This window comes from Centruroides vittatus, unplaced genomic scaffold, assembly GCF_030686945.1.
Source record: "Centruroides vittatus isolate TY-2023 unplaced genomic scaffold, ASM3068694v2 contig_1112, whole genome shotgun sequence".
Classification (NCBI taxonomy): domain Eukaryota; kingdom Metazoa; phylum Arthropoda; class Arachnida; order Scorpiones; family Buthidae; genus Centruroides; species Centruroides vittatus.
This window is the reverse complement of record NW_027120714.1, coordinates 366,531-389,378: the sequence shown is the minus strand read 5'-3', so window position 1 is coordinate 389,378 and position 22,848 is coordinate 366,531. Positions and strand designations below refer to the sequence as shown.

The 22,848-nt window shown below is 33.1% G+C and overlaps 1 protein-coding gene across 3 annotated transcripts in view; it reads right to left on the bottom strand.

The window, feature by feature from the left end:
* Window positions 1–676: 676 nt before the first annotated feature.
* Window positions 677–22,848, bottom strand: part of LOC136976584 (cysteine protease ATG4B-like) — a 30,610-nt gene continuing 8,438 nt past the window's right edge. For all 3 annotated transcript variants that reach the window (XM_067271927.1, XM_067271915.1, XM_067271921.1), the window contains 11 exons: window positions 20,557–20,628; window positions 20,200–20,298; window positions 17,156–17,254; window positions 17,007–17,079; window positions 12,686–12,765; window positions 12,063–12,322; window positions 11,551–11,629; window positions 7,774–7,910; window positions 7,641–7,697; window positions 2,616–2,721; window positions 677–1,064 (listed from right to left, as the gene is read on the bottom strand). In XM_067271927.1, coding sequence (XP_067128028.1) covers window positions 1,018–1,064; window positions 2,616–2,721; window positions 7,641–7,697; window positions 7,774–7,910; window positions 11,551–11,629; window positions 12,063–12,322; window positions 12,686–12,765; window positions 17,007–17,079; window positions 17,156–17,254; window positions 20,200–20,298; window positions 20,557–20,628 — 1,109 coding nt within the window. In that variant the 3' untranslated portion in view covers window positions 677–1,017. The remainder of the gene's footprint in view (window positions 1,065–2,615; window positions 2,722–7,640; window positions 7,698–7,773; window positions 7,911–11,550; window positions 11,630–12,062; window positions 12,323–12,685; window positions 12,766–17,006; window positions 17,080–17,155; window positions 17,255–20,199; window positions 20,299–20,556; window positions 20,629–22,848) is intronic.

The window sequence follows — 22,848 nt, the reverse complement described above, 5'->3', positions numbered from 1 at the left end:
AATAATGTTGGGAATGACTGCATTTGGAGCATTATTATACAGATCTGGGTAAATAAATATTGTAAAATTTGTTTTAACAATTACATACTTTCTCGTTAGTTCATCTATGTATGTATACATAATAAGAAATAGTCTAACCTAATTTCTACTCGATTCTTTGGAAGCACGGACCGAAAAAAGGATGCGGCGTAAAGAGGAAATAGATCGTCGAGATTAAAATATTACTCTATTAAACACTATCGTCACTAATAAGGTGTTAGTTTATACGATCTTATAATTTTGACCTATAATACAAAACAATCTGAATTCTTGTTTATAAATAGATCTACAATTTATAGACATTTTAGTAAAGTTCAGTCTACTTAGCTATACCTTATCCAAAAACAACTTTTGTATTCTTAAATGGAAAAATAAATGAACGTAACGTTATATAATCGGCATTATGCGCCCCTCGCCTTTGACGGGTCTCGAATTATTTACAAAAGCTATTATACGTACCGTACTTTCGGTTCCGTTCTAAACAAACATACCCGTAAGTGTCGATCCACATGCGAAAGCATTTGTAAAGTTGTAAAGGGATAACTATAGTTATTTTGCTACAAATTTTTAATCAGAAACATAGTAATAAATCTGAGAATAAAGAAGTTTTAATACATTTAATAGAATCATTAAGCAATTATATACAAGTTATAAAAACTGAATTTTAATATAATATATTCTCTGTGTACAAAGCTCGATGTAGAATTTTTTCGGGATTTACAAAATTATAAATGATAAAATAGATTTTTACAAATTTAACAAAATTAATTTACACATTTAATAAATACATTTAATGCGTGAATGGTCGATTTTCAAATAAAGGGCCTTAAACGATAAAAATTGCGATTCTTCTCCGGAAAATGTCAACGGAAATTACACAAATTTATACTTTGTTCTGTACAAGTACGGGTCTCCGAATTAAGATAATACTTTCTTTTGTTAAAATTCATTGTACGCTCGCGTCTTATCGACAGATTATCATAACAGCTCGAATTCTTCGTCCGAAGGATCGAATTTTCTTTCTTCTAAAAATAGATATTTTGTTGTTACTAAATTTTACTAAAAAAGCATTTGGACAATTAATTAGATCTGAAGCAATGTTTTGTTCTAGATTTTCTAATTATTTGTCTGAATCATTAACATACCAAAATCATTTTTCTAATAGTATCTTTTGTCACTTGTGGCTGCATCTTAATGTTAAAAAATTGTTTTTTGTTCAATTAAATATTGGAGATTAAAAGATTCGAACTTGTGTGGAAAAAGTCTCGTCGAGCACGTTTTCATTTTTATATAAAAATGATTAAACACAACACCGTTTAGCAGCAATAAGTTCCTTTGCCGTCCTTACGGGAGCGTTTCGATACTCCGACGTCGGCACATCCGTCCCTTCCGATGTTTTTTTTGAGTCCAAAATCGATTCTTTTGTCGACGGCATATTAAATCTCGCATCCAACTCCATATTGACGTGCATCTCGTCCATTTTTAAAACGTCACAGACCCACAATGTATAGAAGTTAAAATCTAATAATCTCCAACATTTAAAAAAATCATCATTTTATCTTACAAACGTTTCAATTCCCCTACCATTTCGTTACTGATTCTTGATGATATTAATCAATAGGTATACAGTTTCGTAATAATGACTGCAAAGATTAAATCTAATTTATTTGATCTCAATGACCCAATGTTCTTGGCAATACTGGCATGTTCAAAACTTGTTACGTCTGTATGGACTAATTTGTGACAGAATCCCAAATGTGAATAAACACGTCACTTAGAGGAAAAAATCCGATAATACAAGTAACTAAGCTTTGGAGATTACTTTCTTTAAATCTTAACAATTTCCAGTTACGTATAAAACCAAACAATGCAGTCGAACTCTTATTGGACTATAATGTGACTAATTAATAGTGAGGTTGAGGCCGAAGTTTTAGATGCGAAAACATGTATGTCAGACATTTGGCGCCACTTTCCTGTAAGCACAGAAGTTTGACAATGGCATTTGGAAAGTCAGTGGAATCATGCTTGACATTCCAAACACCATCGTCAAACTTCTAGGCTTACGGGAAAGCGGCGCCAAACGTCCGACGTACACGTTTTCGCATTTAAAACTTTGGCCTCAACCTCGCTAATTATTACATTTAACACAAATATAGGTCATTAAGTAATTTGGAATAAACTGCTCATTAGTTTGTATCATTTGATTGTCATACTGGTGTAATACCATCAAAACTTTTTTCTTCCATTTCCTTTGTATTTGTTATATGTATGTATACAGTTTACATAGTTAGATGAAGAAAAAGTTCATTTGCCACTTGTCTCATATAAGTAAACTTGTCTATGGCAAGTGGACTTCCACAGTAGTATTTCCATTAGCATGAAATATACTAATGATGCATATTATGTCTGTTCTTATTCATTCTAAACACACTTAATATGCTGCATAACAAACAATTAATAAGGTTTGAATACATTGCATTTGTTTTCTTTTTCAACGACGAATATATTTAATTATACAGTAGACAAATTAATTACAAAAGCAAAACTTTTCACTATTTAATTGAATACAAACCTACCTTTAACTGCTCCGCCTTCGCATTCGTTGTCGGAGAGAGAAAATATATGTAACGGTCTGTCTTCAAAAATTTCGAACAGAGGTTGAGCTTGGTCGGTTACGAGTAACTAAATTAATTGATAATTATCGTAAAATTAGATTATTTCAATCGGGAAATCGTTTTACGTTAACCTGTGTTAGGCATACAAAAACTAGTACAAGTATCAAATGAACGGCCAGATTCTTTATCACGCTATTTAATGTTAAGGAATTTAATAAACTACTCTAGCCAAATTACTTATCAATCTGGAAGCAAAGATCAGAAAGAGGTCCATATAACTGGCAAAACATGTCTGTACGGAAAGTGGGTGTTACAGTTCGAGCCAGTTCTGGGTCCATCTTTTCTTCCAGAATATTCTAAAAGCTGCTGTTTCAAGCAATTTGGCTGGAGGCTAGTAGCCCAATAAAGAATTTGGTTATTGATTATGTATGTTATTAAAACCTAGTACCGTTTATAATAATAAAATATTTTCTATAGTTACTAATTTAGTGCCCACGAGAGGGAAAGAAAAAATGTTAAGGAGATAAGGGAAACAGTGCAATATATCAAGGTCGGGTCAACTATAAAATCCAGCCTGGAAATGTATTATGCATCGAATTAATTTATAGTAATGCTTTGATACATTTGTGATTAGTGTTATTGGCCTAGGACAGAGGTGGCAAACCTGTGGCACGTAAGAGAAATCATCTGACACGTAATGTATCATGATCAATGTTCCCTCTAAGCTGCGTGGCCGCGCACGAGAATGTGTGTGCCACGCAGGCGAGCATGCACGCTGATTTGAAATGTTGTTTACTTATTTCTCACTCTCTGCAACATGATTATCGCTGCATATATTTCGATTAAATACATTAAATCATTGACAAAAGATAATATTTTGTATGGAAGTATGTTTTAAAATGAATTTTAATCTCTATTTTATAATTAATTATTTTAGTTTTTATAGGAAAAAGTAAGATTTTATATACATATGCTCAGCAAAAATTTTTTTGCTCGGAGAAGTATATGTTCCACTCATCTACAAAAAAAAATTAGAGGGAACATTGCATATGATTTCTGTCTTTTTCAATCATTTTTCTGTTTATCACCTGATCAGATTTTTTTACATTTATTTGAATTAAAGCGTACTCATTTAATTTCTTTAAATATCGTTATTCAAAGTCTAAGACTTTGGCACGTATTAACATCTTTAAAGCTAAGTATGCTTACAATATGGCACGCGGACTCAAAAAGGTTTGCCATCCCTGGCCTAGGAGGTAACCTTCCATCATACTGGTTGTCAAGTGCATCATGCTGCCAAGTTCCATTGTATGCCTCTTTGACATTGAAGATGGCGACTAGATGTCGGCAGCAAAGGAATACCTCCTGGATATCGGTCTCTAACAGTAGAAATTGTTCTGTGGTATTGGAGATCATCCTGTAAAGGTGATAGGGTTTTATGTTTTTTTGGGTACCATATAAATTGGGCACCGCCTGTTCATTCTGTCACTTTGCTTGTGCAGCTCATTGAAGCAATTGGTCAATAGTATCTGGACCAGCTGCTGTAATGTTTGTAATTCCCATGTTGTGAATGGACTATTGTAAAAGTCTGGTAGCAGGGATATATACTATTGTACTTGAGTTACCTAGACAATTTGATATATCTGCAATAGTCCTTGTTAGGTAGTTGGACATCCCTTTATGGCACAGATGCCCTTCCATAATTGTCTTTGGTCTGTCTTTTGGTCATAATTGTGGTCTTTTTGTGCCCAATGTATTTATTAAATGGGTCCAAGATTTTGTCCATCTCAGATACACCATCTGAGCATAAGCTTATATAGTTCTTGTCTATTGCATGACATCTGAACTTATGCCATAGCTTGCCAAGTGGCAATACTTTCCCCATAGTGGAAAGATTTGTTTGATGTGCGACTTGGAATAATATAGTGCTGTTGGACAATAATATCATTAACCTCTGTGTTTTTTCATTGACTATTTGATTGCACTCTGTGTGAAATTGTATTTCTATCTGGTTTGTGAAACTTTGGGCTCTTTACACACAGTAGATAATCTTTGATATCATAGAAGATAACTGGAAAATTGTCATTATTGTGGTGTACCTAAAGTGAGATCTGTAGCAGTGGTTTGTATGTAAGGATGTAGCAGTGTTTTATAAGCTGAGCAAGTAGTTAATGTTTTGAGAATATTTCCTCGGATAGCTGCTTGACCACGGTCCTGGCTGGGACTGTGGAAATCACCAAGAATTATCAGAGGTTTAAGGATTTGATAAAAACATAGGTCTACTACAGTTTGGTCATATGAGTTGATAGATACAACACACTAATAAGATCATAATAGCTTGGACTACAACCTAGTATGATCTTATTACAGTGTGTTGTATCAATTTACAAGCTATAGCTAGGACTGTTATAGCTCATAAATTTGTGGTTAATAGAATTTTTCTCACTGAGATGCAGTGGGAGACTAGAATTGTGACCCACCACAAGCATTACTGGAGGTTTTATGGTCTTTTTGAATGTGCTGAAGACCCAGCTTTTGTTTCCTGTAAGCATATACAAATGAGTGTATACTTCTGGATCAAATCTTTAAGTTCATCAGTTACGTACCATATACCCTAGCAGTTCCATGTAGGATTACATTATGCATTTGTTGTGAAGGAACCAGTGCTTTACATCCTTCAGATAGTCAAAGGTCATGGATTGCTTTTTCCACAGTTTACACTTGTTACTAAACAAATTTGTCTTAGTAAAGCATGTTTGGCAATTGTAACATCTGATAAAATTTGGAACATAAGAGCAGACTGGGCAGTTGATATTCAATTTTTATGTTAATAAGGATTTGAGATGGAGCAAAGATTAATAGAATGGTGCATGTAAGAGTTATACTCTCATTTTTTGTAATGTGGATTTTTAAGCAGCTACAATTTCTTGGTTAGACAGATTTTCTAGGAGTTCCTTCAGAATGCAGGATATAATATGAATTGAGAATTGAGGTATTTATGTGGGGTAAGTATAAAAGTACTTTCCACCACAATGTTGTGGAGTTTAGTTTCTGTACAGTTTTAGATGAGCTGCCATCAGACTGTTTAGTAAATCCAAAATGGTGATAAATTTGCAAGTGAAGGATCAGTAGTAATCCATTTGTGAGACGGCATGGCTCTTCACACTTATTTGTACAGTATATTCTCTACAGGTAAATAATTAGTCCCTGTTTATCTGTCTCTGGCCTTACTGCTCACCTTATTAGGATTAAATTAACTGTTACGAGCCTATATGTGATGGGCTTTGAAACAAGTTTAGCCCAAAAAGAATATGCCAGTTGGGCTACTTAGTTTCCAATGCCACACTGCACCCAGACTCATCCAGATGATTAGGGTGGGTTACATAGAAGCAGGACTGTTTGTTAGTCTCTATTCTCTCACCTTAAGAACATCTTTTCTTCCTTATGGGTCACTGCCAAAAGCAAACATTTAGATTGGCCAAAGCTTTCCTGCTTCACCTTAGTCTGTCATAATGGGTGTGTTGGAACTAGTTGTCTACCACTAAGCTCTCAACAGCCATTGGAGAATTGATGCCAATATTTCCAAGGGATGACTGAGATGGACAATGCACGGCTCAGACAGTGGTGGTGTCACTCCTCGGGTAGTCATAGCAACAATTGTCCCCGTACAAGGACTTTCATTTGGATCTAATTTTTTTTAAAAATCCGGCGAGTTGCTTAACTTTTCCAGCAACATTTAAAACTGCACGTGTAGCACCATCTGTTATGATATTTTATTATTAAAAACTTTTTATATTTTTAATTATTATAAAATGGCAAAAAGCTTAATTTTGAGGGCAAGGATGGGTTTTATAAAAAACTGTAAATGCTAATAATGAATAAAATTGTCATTAAGTCTCAAACTTACTGGAGATAAACACGACCTCCTTTATCTCTCCACCCTCTCGACCTTTAACTACCAAAATTTAATAGCATCAATCCCCCGATAAACAAACCTCCCTGTAAAATTTCAGAAATTTTCGACAAAAAGCATGGGAGTTATTAAGCTTCAAACAGGACGAACAACATCGTGCCACGTACACACACATGTCCATAAAGACAGAAAAAAACCCAAATTTTTCTTCATTTCTCAACATTTCAAGGTCCCAAATCCAAAAAATCAGAGGGGGATCATTTTTGCCAGATCACCATACTTTCCGTCTGTTATATATAACAGTTGGGAAAGCAATAACTAATAATAGGTGGAATTTTCTATGTTTTATTCTTTCTTTGATGAAATGAGTTTTCTAATTGACAAAGAACTTTATTCCTACTTCACTGAACAAAACTTTTATAGAAACTACAGCAAAATCTCTTGAATTTGAAGGTCCAGAACCAAAAACCATTTAGTTTTACATGTGGTGGTAGATTAAAAATTTCTATTCGGGCATAGAAGTAGAACGAGGGACGTAACTCTGTGATATATATCAGGCTGTAATGATGATATACTTAAATTCGTGATATTTATTTAGTCACAAAATTACTTCTCTATGCTACATTGAATTTATTCGAAAATTAAATTTTGCAAAATACATTACATCAAATTTTGATGTTTCTACTAAACTGGCAACCTGCTAGTGCAGCTTTGATACAGTTGGATAAGCAAGCCAATACCATAGTCCATTTCAAATGAAACAAGCTATGTTGTTAGTTGTGTTAAACCCACTTAACTAGATAATGCACCAAAAATATTTGCAGAACTTAACAGGTAACACATACATTATAGGACATCAGCACGTGCTTACAACCTATAATGTATTTTTCTACTTATCACAGAGGGTGTTTGCTGGGACCAGAGATCTATTTCGACTTAAGGAGGAATTCGAGATTAACGGGTCTTACCGCACTTTGATTAGTTAAATATAAACTCTTACTAATAGAAACGGATTCGATTAAAGTTTTATAAATGCGTTCCTTATCAACCGAAGATAGTATTATTCATATTACCTGTTTTGACTGGTTGCACCATTTGTCGAATTCTGTTTCCGTATTACAGAAAAAACACTGAAAATTAATTTATTGATTTAATAGACATTTCACGAGAAATTTTTATTTTTTCAATATTAATTAAGAGTTATACCAAACTAATAGAAGGATCCAACTGATTTAAATTCATTCTCCCCGAATAGCCACAGTGATAACTTTCGTCGTTCATACTCTCGTCGAGATCGACTGTGGGCTGAGTGGTGTGAGGGTCCAGAAATACTAGTTCTTCACCTACAATAATTTCAAAGATTTTAAATTTCAATTCTTTAGAAAGTATTCATTCTTTACACCTGCAATTAACTTGTCAGTAACACAGAAACATTCAAATTTGAAGACTACTTATTAATAAATATACAAGGCAGTCTAAAAACTAGTTGACGGGGAGATATCATTTTACGAGTGGTTAAATCCATTCGGAACTTAAACATAAGCTCTTTTATGTGCACCTTCTGTGAACTAGATGTTATGGAAAAATAATTATTCAGTTATTATTTTATTCTAATCATTTTTTGCAATCAACCTAGAGCATAAACATTATTTATTGGGCTATGTTAAGGCTAATTTAATAATCGCTCGTAGATACAGAGCAATTTGGTTGGAAGTAGACAGTTAGGCTGCTAACACACAATTAAATTAAACTTTATACTTAGAAATTAATTAATTTTTAATTCAAATATTCTGGGAAAAAAGAACGGTCCAAAGTAGGACTCAAATTTGCAACTCTAGCTAAACATGCAGATGTATTGTCAGTACGGATGGAGGTCCGGGCAGCATGTTCCCAGAGCTGTTAATTAATTTAGATATAACCATATAATATTGGTCATTCACTTGTATAATTTATTACAGATCATAACTATAGGCAACAATTACCTTTACCAAACACATCAATTCTCATCAGAGTTAAATTAGCAAGGAAATTAGACTATTCCGTTGATCAAGAAAAGCAGAAACACTACAGAAAATGTCAAAGGAAGAAGAATGAAACATGCCTTAAAAAGTATTTTCTTTTGTACACAATTCATCAAAATGCAATATTTCATGTCAGAAGTACAAGGTCTGATCTAATATTAGCGAGGTTGCGGCCGAAGTTTTTGTCTCTAAAATGTCAAACGTCAAGCGCCGCTTACAAGATAGTGGCGCTCGACGTTCACGTTTTAGAGACGAAAACTTCAGCCGCAACCTCGCTATTGTTGGTTTGTTGGTGCTGCCAATAAATAAGAGTCAAATATATATATTTAATCAAAAACTTAATATGGGAAAATACAAGAGTTTTCTGAAAAGGTAAAATAGCACACCATTTTTTCAAGGATTTCTAATACTAGTTCATCTTAGTCTCAATTTTCTACTTCTCTACGAAGTCAGCATATTTATTTTTATAATCAATCACTTCATTGATACGGGTATTGAAGAAGTCCTTGCCCGTACTCGGTAACCTCATATTAAACCACCCGACAAATTTTCTCGTCCGTTGCAAAATGTTTACGAAAAGAGTTTTTCTTAAGGGAGCCAAACCGAGTGGGAATCCAAAGGTGCTAAGTCTGGATTGTGGGGAAGATGTGACAGAGTTTCTCGGTGACTACAACGTAACAAAATAACACCTCTTTTCAGAAGTCCTGGTCATTTCTGTCAAATGTTGGACTTCTTTCTATTATTGTGCAATGTTGGACAAATTAGAAGTCAACAGTATGCTGTGACATTTTGGACAGAGGAAACAGTTTTTAATTTTTTTTTATGCACCAGAGATTGTGAAGTCTTGTTTGCTCTCCAAGGTATAGTGATTTAACCCGTAGTTTCTCCCGTGACTGGACAAGCAAGAAAACTTTCATCTTTGTCACTGCGTCACAACAGATTCTCCACACACATTCCCCCAAGTGGTGTCTTATGCTTTTCTGGCAATTACTTATATCTTCCAGTTTATAGAAAGTTTAATGAAATTGATCAAGGCCAAGAACATTCATCGCAAGCTGGCTTCAAGACAAATATCACAAACCTATAGAACTTGACATTTTAATGTTAGAATATCTATGCATTCCAATATTTGAATATCGAATTCAATAGTTGTTCTGACAATTGTTGGGGCATCCAGCAAGAGCACTTCTTTTAAAAGCATAAGATTTAGGAAAGTTTACCGTTTCTTCGAGCATTTTCGTTCACTGGTTTTCAAGAAAGACAACATTTTGCATATTGATGGTATCAGTCTCCAATGTCAACACAGTCCGCTTTAAATTCATTGCACCAAACACACACATGCTTCTTTTGTCGACTTTTTTGCCATACGTAGTGACTAGTTCACAACAAACATTGCTCGGCAAAGCCCCTTTTGCTTGCAAGAAGCAAACAACTTCACAAATATCTGTTGTGATCACACTCTTATTCCTTTCACTATTAATAAAAAACACAATGGGTTACCTTACTTTTTGGAAAACTCTTGTATAGGAATAGAGTAAAAATCTCAGACTTTGTTTAAATTCTCTTGTTGTCTGTCTTCTCAAATTAAAAATTTAACATTGATATTGTCTGCAACAGATATATAATATTTCAGAATAAATTTTATTTGATCTTTGTACGATGGAACCATAGTTGTAGTAGTAAATTACACCGGTTCATTCATTAAAGCAAAGAGGTGTCAATGTATGAACAGATTTAAAACAATTGTGAAATTATAATATAAATGTAGAATGTATGTCATTTTTTACCGATAAAATAAATAAAATACTAACGACCTCCTATTATAACAAACTTTGGAAATAATAGACCGAATCCATTCATTCCAAGCACCCGTCAGAACACAAAAATACAACTGCTAGTACATAAAATGCCTGCCAGCCATTGTTTATATCTTTGCTTCCTTCGTATTCATACATATGTTATGGACAAAGTGATTAATACGGGCATTATGAATGACCAACAAAATCGAGCATCGTAGTAAATTTCAATAATTTATCAAATTGACCGGTCATTATGAATACTGCTACCACCCAGTCGAGCAAAGTGATGATAATACGTCGAGGAGTGATCATCCGACATACGCTAGCCAATCGGAACTTACATCTTAGTTGTGCATGCGTATTGCACTTAGTACCGAATCTTAAATTTATGTGACCAGTAGTTAATCTTTCTTCTTCGACAAAAGTAATGATCATGGAGGAACCATTAAGTGATATGAATAATCGCTTTAACAACCGATTAAACGAGTTAATAGAAGAAAAAGGTGAAAACAATCAAATATTTACAAAATTAGCATATTTGTCAATGATACAAAAAGTGAGAAGTAACCTTCCTTTTTGGCTTTTTAAGTTACTGGAAGAATATCATTTAATAGTAACTGTATTTTGAAATAATTCACAAAAAATAAATGTTTCTAAATGAAATAAGTGCAGTTTTTTTTAATCAAATTTAAAATTTGGGTACTAAACACGATACGCACATGCGACTGAGTGCCGACTGGCTAGCGTATGTCGGATGATCACTCGTCAACTGCCCGACTTTGGTGATAGCAGTATTTGTAACGACCGGTCAATTTGATAAATTAATCAATATTTATCACACTGCACGCCCATTTTGGTCATTATGAATAATGCCTGATGAATCACTTTGTCCATAACATATATAAATATAGATATAAAAAAACTGTTTCTGTTATTGCATCTCTTATAAAATTCATTTTGTAGTCAATATTATTGCCTCTCCTTATAGTCCGTTAAAAGGTATCGACAGTAATCAGTGAAAAACACAGTTAAACTAAACGAATATTATAAATTTACAAAGCTCCATCCATTTATAAAATATTTTAATTGAAAAAGGAAAAGCAATTAAAGTCTACACTTAATGGTTAGCAAAAACTCTAGAGAAAAATAACATTAATACGAACCGACGGTCCCGATAAAGTAGAGTGCGTGATTTGGTCTTCCTCCGATAATACCCAGAGAATTATTCATTGAGAATGAAGCCTGAAATGTTAAAAAAAAAAAATAAGTTTAGGAAATTTTTAAAACACTGCTACAAATACTTTTAAAATTTAATTTTAGTTAAAATAATAGGTCAAATTATTTTGATTTATTCAATTATTTTGCCAAGTATTTTCTTATTATATTAAATCTAACATTTAAAATCAAACTTTACCAAAAATTTGTAACTGTTTTAAACTTTAACTATGCTCAAACGATATTGCTCTTGAACGATTATATATTAAAAATAAAATTTGTCTGCTCCGACACGTGATTCTTATCAGTAGTTTTCGTACACTTGTCTTTGATTATGGCAACTTTTCAAAATACTCAACTAGTTAATAGTAATAGTGAAATGTTTTGCTCACTATTTAGGAAAGAAAATTATTTTTTAACTTCTACTTAACTGCTATAACTTTATAAATACTTTACTAACCTTGAGTGCGTTAAAATATATAGGATTTATTTCAAACAAGCCCAATCGTAACGGAATGAACATAAGTAACGGATACCATTCTACGATAGAATTCTTTTGCATAGACGAATTATTTAAGTACGTTTTGGTATCGTTAAACGGAACAGAATTAATTTTGTTCTCGTCGTTGCTTCCTCCCGTGTATCTCGAACGAACGACGCCTTTGTTGATGTCTTGTGTAACCGAATTTGAAATCTTTGGATGGGTTTTGCATAGAGTTTCTTTATTATAAATAAAAATAAACAATGATTTAAAGAATGAATACATTAAGAAAAACAATTAATAGTAATTCTATCATCAAGAGATTTACTGTACTTGTTTAAATACACAATTAACAAAATTTTATCTAACTGTTTATCATTGTTATAGTTTATTTCTGTTATTATGTATAATTTTATTGACAATCACAGATGTAAAATAAAATGCCCTACAAAATACCTGACGACTTACATATGAAAGCTTTTACGTAACAATTCTCACATAGTCATGTAATTAGAAAGAAATGCTTATTTAATCATTGAAAATAAAATTTTGAAATGTTTTGTATTCACTCAAGTACAGCATTGTTAGAAATATAAACTTACTGATATCGTTAATAATCACAACGTTATCCATTGCCACGTGTATTTTAATAGAACTCCAGTCGTCATAAACAACCAGTTTCCTATGAATATCGCAAAATTCAAATAAAAATTATGATTAAATCTGTTTATTTCACGACTTCAGTCAAAAAATTACAAATAAAATTAATGGATTTTGTTCCAAGAGTCCAAATTTGAATAATTTATGGAGAACTTTTGAAAATTGTTTTCCTTATCACCTAAAAACTGTATGCTGAAAAGAACATAAAGAAAAGAACTAAGATTACATTACAAGTAATTGAATACATATTATTTATTGTGACATGGTCAGAATGCCTGCAATTTTTTTCTTATTTTTAACTTATTTAATTTATAATATATGCTCTCCACCTCATACTTTTCCTGTTAGCAATACAGTTGTGCTGGTCATCTATCCGAGTCCTTTCGGGGAAAAATTTTTGAATTGAAATAACGTGACTTCTGGTTCAAACTGGAAGTTCATATATGCTTAATTGGGTCCTCCTGCCCCTAAGCTTTCCATGTCTTATCTGGCTTTTCGTCTGTCTAACTCCATTCTCGGATAGAGACAGATGAATGAGAGTGGGAATTTATAGGTCTAAGATTTTTTCAAATTGCAGCCCAATTATACATAGACGGGTCATTAAATTCTTGGCCTAACACTGAAGCAAACACCACACATACATAACCACATTATTATTCAACATATTCCTCCCTGCTCTTGATGCACTTCTTGTAGCAATGTGCCAAAGTTTTTATCTCATTAAAACGTTTAGAACTTTGGTCCTCCAACCATACCTCCACATAGCCTGCGTCTTCCTTTTGGTGTTTTTTTCAAATGGGGAAGAGATGGTAATCCGAGGAAGATAAGTCAAGAGAAAAGGTGGATATTGGGCCTGTTTGACTTCAGTTCATTTTATTTATTTGTCATGGTTTTCTGGGTGGTGTGTGCCAATTTTGTCTTCGCAACTTTGCTTGTGCGAAACCTACTCTTCGTTTTCAGTAAAGGTATTGTTAAAGATTTATTCTGTTGTGTTGCATCACCATGTCTGCTGAATATACTACTTAAGTAGATCAGGCCGAGAACTTATAGCTCTTCTATATCTGACAGGCATTTTCATTCATTACAATACAAAACAGAAGTGCTAAATTCAAATTAATTAATAATAAAAATTGTATCTTTTTAATGGTAAATGGTAGATAAAAAGTTGAATTATGGTATTATACAGGGTGACTCAAAAGGTTACCGACAAACTTAAGAAGTTCATAGAGAAGTCTGAATAGAGCAAATTTTGATTAGGAACCAATGTTCTCAGAAGTAATCCTGAGTTAGTACAAGTCTTTGAATATAAGTAACACTGTGAACAATGTATCAATAAAATATTAAATTTTATACAAATTAAGATTAAGTAAACAAAGATTACTAAATGCACTTACAAAAAGTGTTTGAACTAGAGATCACCATATTCAATGTAGACAGTGTATTGTCAAATAAAACTGCAAACTCTCTCAAATATCCCTGATCCTGTTGCATGCAGCAAATAATCTGGGTTATCCACTAGTGTCTCATAGATATATATCAAAGGAAGTAATCAAGAGGCATCAAGCAAGAAGCAAGCTGGCCATTCAACAGGACTTCTAAACTATTGTCCAGAATTTATGAGATTCAGAAATTCCAGTACATGGAGAGTGAAGTGTGCTGGCATTCCATTACGTTGCATTCATATTTGGTGATATACAGTACAATAAATGGCACATTTTCAACAGCTCAACAATCTCTTCCAAAAAATATCCCATAAATCTGTCTGTTCAAACATGGTGGCAGGAGATAAAGCCCAATCCATTGATCACCAATAATACTTGCCCATTTGTTAACTGTAAACAGTGAGTGTGTACAAATCTAGCATTGGGATTGTGTTATGCCTAAACATGACTTTATGGCAAAAGAGGAAATCATCTCTGGTAAATGATGCCTCATCCATAAACAACACTCTGCTCAAACACTTCATTCAAACATTGATGTAAAATTCATTGGCAAAATTGAACCATTGTGGGAAATCTTCCATAGACAATTCATGCACAATTCTGTGGATAATAGGGGTGCAGCTACTTTCATCATTTTGTGATAATCTGACTTTTCTTAAAAATCGATCGTCGATGTCATCATACTTGTTCAATAATTGTTGTCATCTACTACCCGAGAGAATCTCCTCTTACACTTTCTCGACGACAAAATTGACTCATTCCCGTGATCTGCTGACCTTTTGGCCAGGCGATATCGTACTGATATCAAAATTGACGGCTGAAGAGTCAGTCGTCGCCAGTCCCTCGATAGTGAAAATCGTCACCAGATCTCTGTCCCAAGTGCCTCAAGATTTGGATATTTTTGGATATATCATCTTATATATCAGCAGAGACCATCGTTTTGAACTCCTTTATGGATACGTCTGCCCACGAACATTTTATCTACTGGATACCCAAACTGTCATCCCAACCTTTCTTTCGTTCAACCAGAGCGCCCCAGATCAAGACCCTTCACAAAATCGATCCTCTACAAGATCCTCAATAAGGTATTTACTGCCACGCGCATCTTATGTAAACTCTCTCTTGTTCTCGTGACACCAGGAATTCTCTAGACATATTTTTAGTTTGCTTCTCTAGAACTTGTTACCAATATAAAAAATGTATAAAATTCTCCTTTACAAATAACGATTGTTTAGTTCAGTGTTTCTCAAACGTTTTGGTCCGCGACCCCCTTTTGCACTTAAAAATTTCAAAGGACCCCAAAGAATATGTGTAGAAAAACATATCGGAGGGAGAGGTTAATTTAAATTTAGGAGGAGTTAATTTCTTTTGTGTAATTAATCTATTCCATGTTGAAATTTCTCTCTGTTGCGTGTCGCTTTGCGTTGAATTTTTTTCAATGTTAAGGCTAATGAAATTTTTTTAAAAATTATTTCTTTATTTTTCACAAACAAAATAAATATATTGAAAAATATAAAAACAAAAAACATTATATTTCGGAAGTTAGATCTAGTCTCAAAACGTTCCGATTCAGCACAACACAGTCCTCAGAAAAACAAGCAAACCTTACCACTCACGATGGGAAAAAAGTCTCATTCAAATACTGCCGCGTCCTTAAGTACCCTCTCATGGTCGCGCCAGTGCTGCCAGCTAAAAACGCATATAAACTAAAGTAATATCGGAGCATCCCAAGACATAGCCAAATATTGCAGCGCCACAGCATTGGCGAAAATTAGAATTTGCCGACTGAAACACTCTCGGTTGATCGATTTTCGGATAACGACGCTCTACTGTACTGTATTTCTAGCTTGACTTGCCTACAGACGCAACGCTGCTAGCGAACACCGTTCCAAATGACAACGCTGTTCTATTATAGTTTAGGCGGAGAGTGGCACTCGGGGATTCCCTAATAGCGCATAAATTTATGAATATTATATTTAGGCTCGTATTTAAATATTTATATTGTTTTTATTGTTTATATGTGCAATATATTTAAATAAAAATTATTTTATATATTTTTTATTTCTATTATTTCTAAACATGAATTTATAGTAAATTTATAAAATATTTGTAAAAAAATTGATCTGGCATCAATTTTTCAGTGACCCCTCAAATATATTTTACGACCCCCTTGGGGGTCGCGACCCACACTTTGAGAATCACTGGTTTAGTTAACCTAGTCTATGTGCGGCACTTCCTGCTTGTTAACTCACGGTCTCCATCCCGAATCAGATCGTGCATTCACACGACAGCTCGCGTGACCTATTTTATAATCTAACTGCCGTCGCGGCTTCCGTGCCAATTGGACACGGCGGCGTCATTCCTGACGGGGCATCGAAGAGGTGCTGACCCTCCAGTCACAATTTAATGCCAATGATGTACTTTTATGAAAAAGTTTTAGTTAGTTTTTCATTTGTCCTTACATGTCAACAATATCATTTAATGAAAAACGCTGCATTTTCAAAATATCGAAAAGACCGAAAAAGCGACATCTCGAGGACAAACTACTAAATCACTTTCGGGAGGAAATTGAGTGATGGTTGTGGATGCTTTTATCATAAATAAACCTACCACAAGCTGCGTTAAGACAGGGAGGTAGAGGTTAAAAATGTGATGGCAAAAGTTCTTTGTAAGAAAATGTATTCCTATCCATTTTATATACAATTTTACATCCATTTTAACTAGACTTTTTCTAAAGAAATCTCTAAATCATTTCAACAAATTTACAGAAGCAATAAATAAAATTAAAGGATTTTTTAATATTATTTTGCTGTTTACTTACTTTAAGACGTGAGCGACCGTATTTGGTCCGAACCATTCGCCGATATTTTTACCTTCGGATACACCCATCTGAGCTACAAATTCGAGTTAAAAATTTATTAAGATAACATTTAAAAAGTTAGGATAAATATAATTTTATGTATATAATACCAATTTGATGGATGGAATAAAGACTATTTTTTCTATCTTGAAATAATTTTAATATTTGACAATATAGAGAATTTTTCTCTTCTGCTTTCCATAGCCAATCTGAAATATTAATATTTATTATTATAATTAAAACAGCTACAATTCTTCAAATTATTCCATACAAAACAATATTTTTAAAATAAGCAGCTCTTCAAATCATATTTGTAAATATGAAAACTTTATTTACGCTCTGCTAAATTTAGTAAAATATTAAATGTTAAGACGTAAAATTTGTAAGATAAACAGAGATAATGGAATACAAATACAGTCAAACCTGTTTTTATGCGCTCTTTTTATGTGCGATTTTTATTTGTGCGATTTTTTAATGCGAATTTTTAATTTGTGCGGTATAGTTGGCGACTAGTCTCGTGCGATTCGTCATGTCTCACGTTGACTTATTATAGCTAAATAAACTTATTATAGCATAAATGCACTTATTATAGTAATATTATTGCATGAATATGCGAAAAATGAAATAATTTACTTTTTAAGTCAACAAAACACCACCTGGACAAAAATATGTAAAACAGACGATAGACCAGACGATGCAGTCAAGTGCTGACATCTGTTGTCAATAAATTCTATTTCGTACGGTTTTGAGTTATTTTCTATGTGAGACTTTTTTTATGCGGTCCCTGTTGACCGCATAAAAAAAATATTTTTTAATTGTGTCGCGAAAACTATTATTTACAGCCATTCGTGAAGTTTCGTGAGATTTTTTTAATGCGTTTTTTTTTAATGCGGTCCCTATCCCCCGCATAAAAACAGGTTTGACTGTACATGATTTAGTTTGTGATATTTATTTATCAAAAAATGCTTTTATATTTATATCGAAAGGTGTAACTTATCGAGAATTTCAAATGTATTTATGATTATTATACAGGACGTTCCTCTTAATAGTAATCAACTTCTTAAATGAGAACTTTGAGAACGTCGACTTCAACACTGCAAGTCCACACGACGACGTCAATAAGTTCTTTGAACTTGCACCATTAAGTGAAATGACGCATAACAAAACCAATTTTACCTTATGCTAAATGATATAAACAAATATATATATATAAACATCTCAATAACTCGACGTATTATTAATCATCCAACTATCAGCCAAATTATTCAGGCAATATTACACTACAATTAAGAAATTAGAAATTAGAGGTAGGGTGTCATCTCTTGTCGAAAGCTTCCTATTGGATCATGTTTTAAGCTTCCAGTATTTAATTCTTACCTCATAGAATCAATTTTACTGTTTATAGAGAAAACTCAACAGTAATATTTGTATATGACTACAAATCCACTTTTTCCATCAAGAGGAGTGTTCCTTGTGATAAGTTCTCAATAGCAATTTTATGCTAGGTTCTAAAAAACATACAAGACTACAAATGTATTTGTATCTTTCCTTAACAATGTTAAGTGAATAAGTTGCTGTATTCTCAATAATATTTCTAATGTACTGGCTCAGTTCAGATGTAGTGAGGATTTGATTTGTAAATTTTGCCTCTCGTGTAAAATTACAAAGAAAAATACAGGTTAATAAATGAATTCATTTCAAACTGTTCTAAAACATCTAAATTTTTTAAAATATTAGCACTATATATAAATGTGAGATCTGGATTTTATCAGAGTCACTTTTTGTAATAATTCATTTTAGGAATTTTCCCCTAGTATAAACATCCTGTCGAGAAACGGTCCCGGACGAGCAAATATGCGTCCCCGGCCGTATAAACTGTCAACAATCCTTTGTTCTTAAATTGTAGCCTAGATCGTCTTGCAACCTTAGTTTACACTTAGCGTCCGAATTCGTCATGTATTTTGAATCCCGGGAACACCTATGACACAAATCGTCATCCGCTTACGATCACGTGACCGATTTCCCAGGCAAAAACTTATAAAAGCCACTCCTTCCACCCCCTCGGGAGAGTCGCATATCATCTGCCGGACAAACGCCGTCGCTTGTTGTCGCCGACTCAGACCTACTGTCCAACGTCTCCGCGCTCAGTCGCTACATTATAAAAACTGTGCCTATTTCGGATACTACTCTCCACATCGAGGATATTAAGGTGTTAACTCTAAGGAAATAATAATGAGGTATGAACCGAACCTGTAAGCTCTCTCTCAACCCCTACGCGACTTAGGGAAATTAGTCAGGTCTTGTATTTGTGTCCTTCGTTAAATATTAATAAACCTTGTTATAATTGTTAAATGGTCTCCTCTTTGTCTCGAATATCACTTCGCCTTATCGTCGACCCCATCCGTCTCACCTCCTATCCACTCGCGTAACGCGTAACGCCGAAGAAACGAAACAGCCATCCTTGACAAGTGCGTTACCGGAACGGGAGATACGACTTCCTCTGACCTCTCCCTGTTCTCACATAAATGTATTGTAATAAAATACAAAACAATATTCTTTTAGAGTCAGCATCAAAATAAAATATGTAACAATTATCAATTAATGCCAAATAATTTGCCAGATTTGTTGGCTATAGTATTAAACTAGCTTTAATACTATACAGCAAATTGTTTGGCATCAATCAAACTAAAATTTTTTTACGTTCAACTACAGTATTAACAAATAATACAATGTAATTTAATTCAATTTTAATTGGCTTATTCATTAAATTTTACTGCGTTGTTATTTGATTAATATACGGGGTGGGCCAACGAAAATGAAACGGCAGAGTTTTTGGATAGTTGGATTTGTATTTAAGCAAATCGCTTGAACAGGTCAATTTTATTCTCGAGGGGGGACATCTCGGAAATCATGCAAGGAAAAAAAAATTAATCATAAAATTAAGGTTGATAATGTGTTATCTGTTAACTCTGCCGTTTCGTTTTCGTTGGGCCACCCTGTATATCGCTACATATGAAAACTAGATGATGATTTTACACAAGGTTAGTGTCATTAACACAGATAATCTAAAATCATAAAATAATCATACATTATGCTTAAAATTTGTTAAAGGTAACTTCTGTTAAAATAAAAACTAATATTAAATAATGTTAACCTCTTCCTAAATGTCTATTAATAAGAGCTTGGGCAAGAACCATCTGACCACATCGTAGCATGCATCCCCATCCCGCATCCGTCGTGGGACCCGTTCCACCTGACAAAAAATATAAAAAACTATCAATTGATTAAGAAATTGAATTTCATTAAATTATTTTATCATATTTCATTAATAATGGTAAAAGATATAACTATTGCTATATTTGCTGTATTGATATATTGATATTAATATATCAATATATTAATAACTATTGTTGAAATTATCAATTTAAAATTATTATTTCTTAACAATTTTTCTAACATTTTCAATTCTTTACTGTTTATCTCCAACTATCAAAAGCAAAAGTATATTCACCTATGGGGCTGAAATTCTTTCTGTAGGTAAACCATAATCTGGTACGAACATCGTTTCTCAAACTCTCCAAATCTAAAAAAAAAAATATCAAAATAAGTATTAAAAAACATTTAAAATCAAATATAATACAGGTGTTAGAGAAAGTCACTTAACACCCCTACGGAATATAGAATGTATGAGCATCGAATTTTGCCCTAGTGGCTGTATTGTGAAGTAAAGTTTTTTCCCAAAAATCAAAACTGCACACTATAAAATAAAACTCCGGTATATCATTTTTATTAGAAGATAAACTTTTGTTGAACATATACATAAAATATAATCCTCCTCCCTTAACTGACTCTTATTCATGTATTAAGAGCACAAATTATATTTGCTGTAGACAAAAAAACTAAAACCATTGTCAACATTAATTTTTCTTTGTCAACTTTCACATCATATACAGAAATTCCTTGATAATAGCGAGGTTGAGGCTGAAGTTTTAAACACAAAAACGTGTAGTCAAACATTCGGCGGCACTTTCCTGCATGCCTAGAAGTTTGACAATGGTGTTTGAAAGTCAGTGGAATCACGCTCGACATTCCAAACGCCATCGTCAAACTTCTAGGCTTACGGGAAAGCGGCGCCAAACGTCCGACGTACACGTTTTTGCGTTTAAAACTTCGGCCTCAACCTCGCTGATATGTACAAATACACAAGCAATTTCTTTACACAACAATGTATCTGCAAGGAAATAAAAAAGGAATAATAGTAAAAAATAAATACACAAATCCTCAATTTATAAGGTTAGTCTAGATTTATATAATTTTGACTTGCACAAAACCTCCCTGAAACCAATTTAACATTTAAATTAAGAATTAGATATATCTGCATTAACTACAAGTTTTTTAAGGATAAATAATAACGTAAAACTTCTAGTGAATTATTTATACTATTTGCTCTTCAGGTATTATATGAAATATTTTTTACCATAAACTCTAACTACTAAATGACAGACTATTTATGTTTATTTATTCATGTTAGGTATTTAGATATTAATAATGGGATAAAAAAAAAAGTAAGTTTAAATGCATTTTGAGGAAATTTCAAGGCATTTAAACAAATTTTTTAAAGTATACACAAGTAAGTGCTGCTTAATAACAGGAATATGTTCTGAGAAATATGTCATTAAGAAACTTTTTCATTGCACAATCATCATCGAGTGTACTTACAAGGAAAATACACTTTACGTCACACATCACGTATGTACAAACCATATGTCAAATGGAAGAGCTTAATTAGCTTAATACTATGTCATATTTTTATTTGCAGGGTAGCAAGTATTAGAGAGATAGTGATGAAAATGTGTTAACACACACAACTTAAGTAACTCGTGACTCATACACTATACATAAAAAACCAACAATGTAATAATATAGTGTAATAAATTCTTTCAATTGATATATCATATATCAAATTTTGATTAGTAATAATATCAAAAAAGTGAAAAAAAATCATGCAAGATAATTAACGAGTGGTCTAATCGCAAAAACTTTAGAGAGTTATAACCCAATTAATACTTGTATTCTGCAGATAATGTTTTAGTATGTGATTGTAATCTTAATTATCTTTCATTTGATACCATGTTTAATTAAATTGGTTAATGAAATCAAGTGAACTTTTCTTGTTAGACAAACTTTATATGATATAGTCATCTAAAGTTTGTCTAAGTATAAGCTATATGTTTACGACTGTAATATTGATATAATTCAAAATATTTGAATATTTAAACATAGCTAAACCTATTAAAAATACAAGCAGCTACAAATTTTTCAGCTGCATTATAATCTTGTATCCTCTATTATCTATGCACAATGGTACCTTGACTAACGAGTTTGGGTGCGTTCGTTCTGTTACGGGAGTGCGCTGCTGTTTGTAGGCATTTAGGAACGACGCTGAAAGAAATGGCGGCACCCACACTATCAATAGTATCGTGATGGAGGAATCTATAATTCTAAAATATGAGCTTTTAATGGCAAAAGAAGGGTCCCAATTGTAAAATTTAACCATAAAATGGATTATTTGTTAAAAGAGCATTCAAAATAACCATGAAAAAAATTATAATGCCGACTACCATTCAAAAAAAATTCGAAAAGACACTTACATCACCGTGTGCACTAACTTGCGCTTTCACAACTTCTAAATTTTCATTCATAAAACCACATAATGGACCCCGAAATGAAACTATCTGAGCCATGGAGGACGCCATGTTGCTTTCTACTGTAAACTACTGCTACAAGTGGCTGTTTTTGCTGT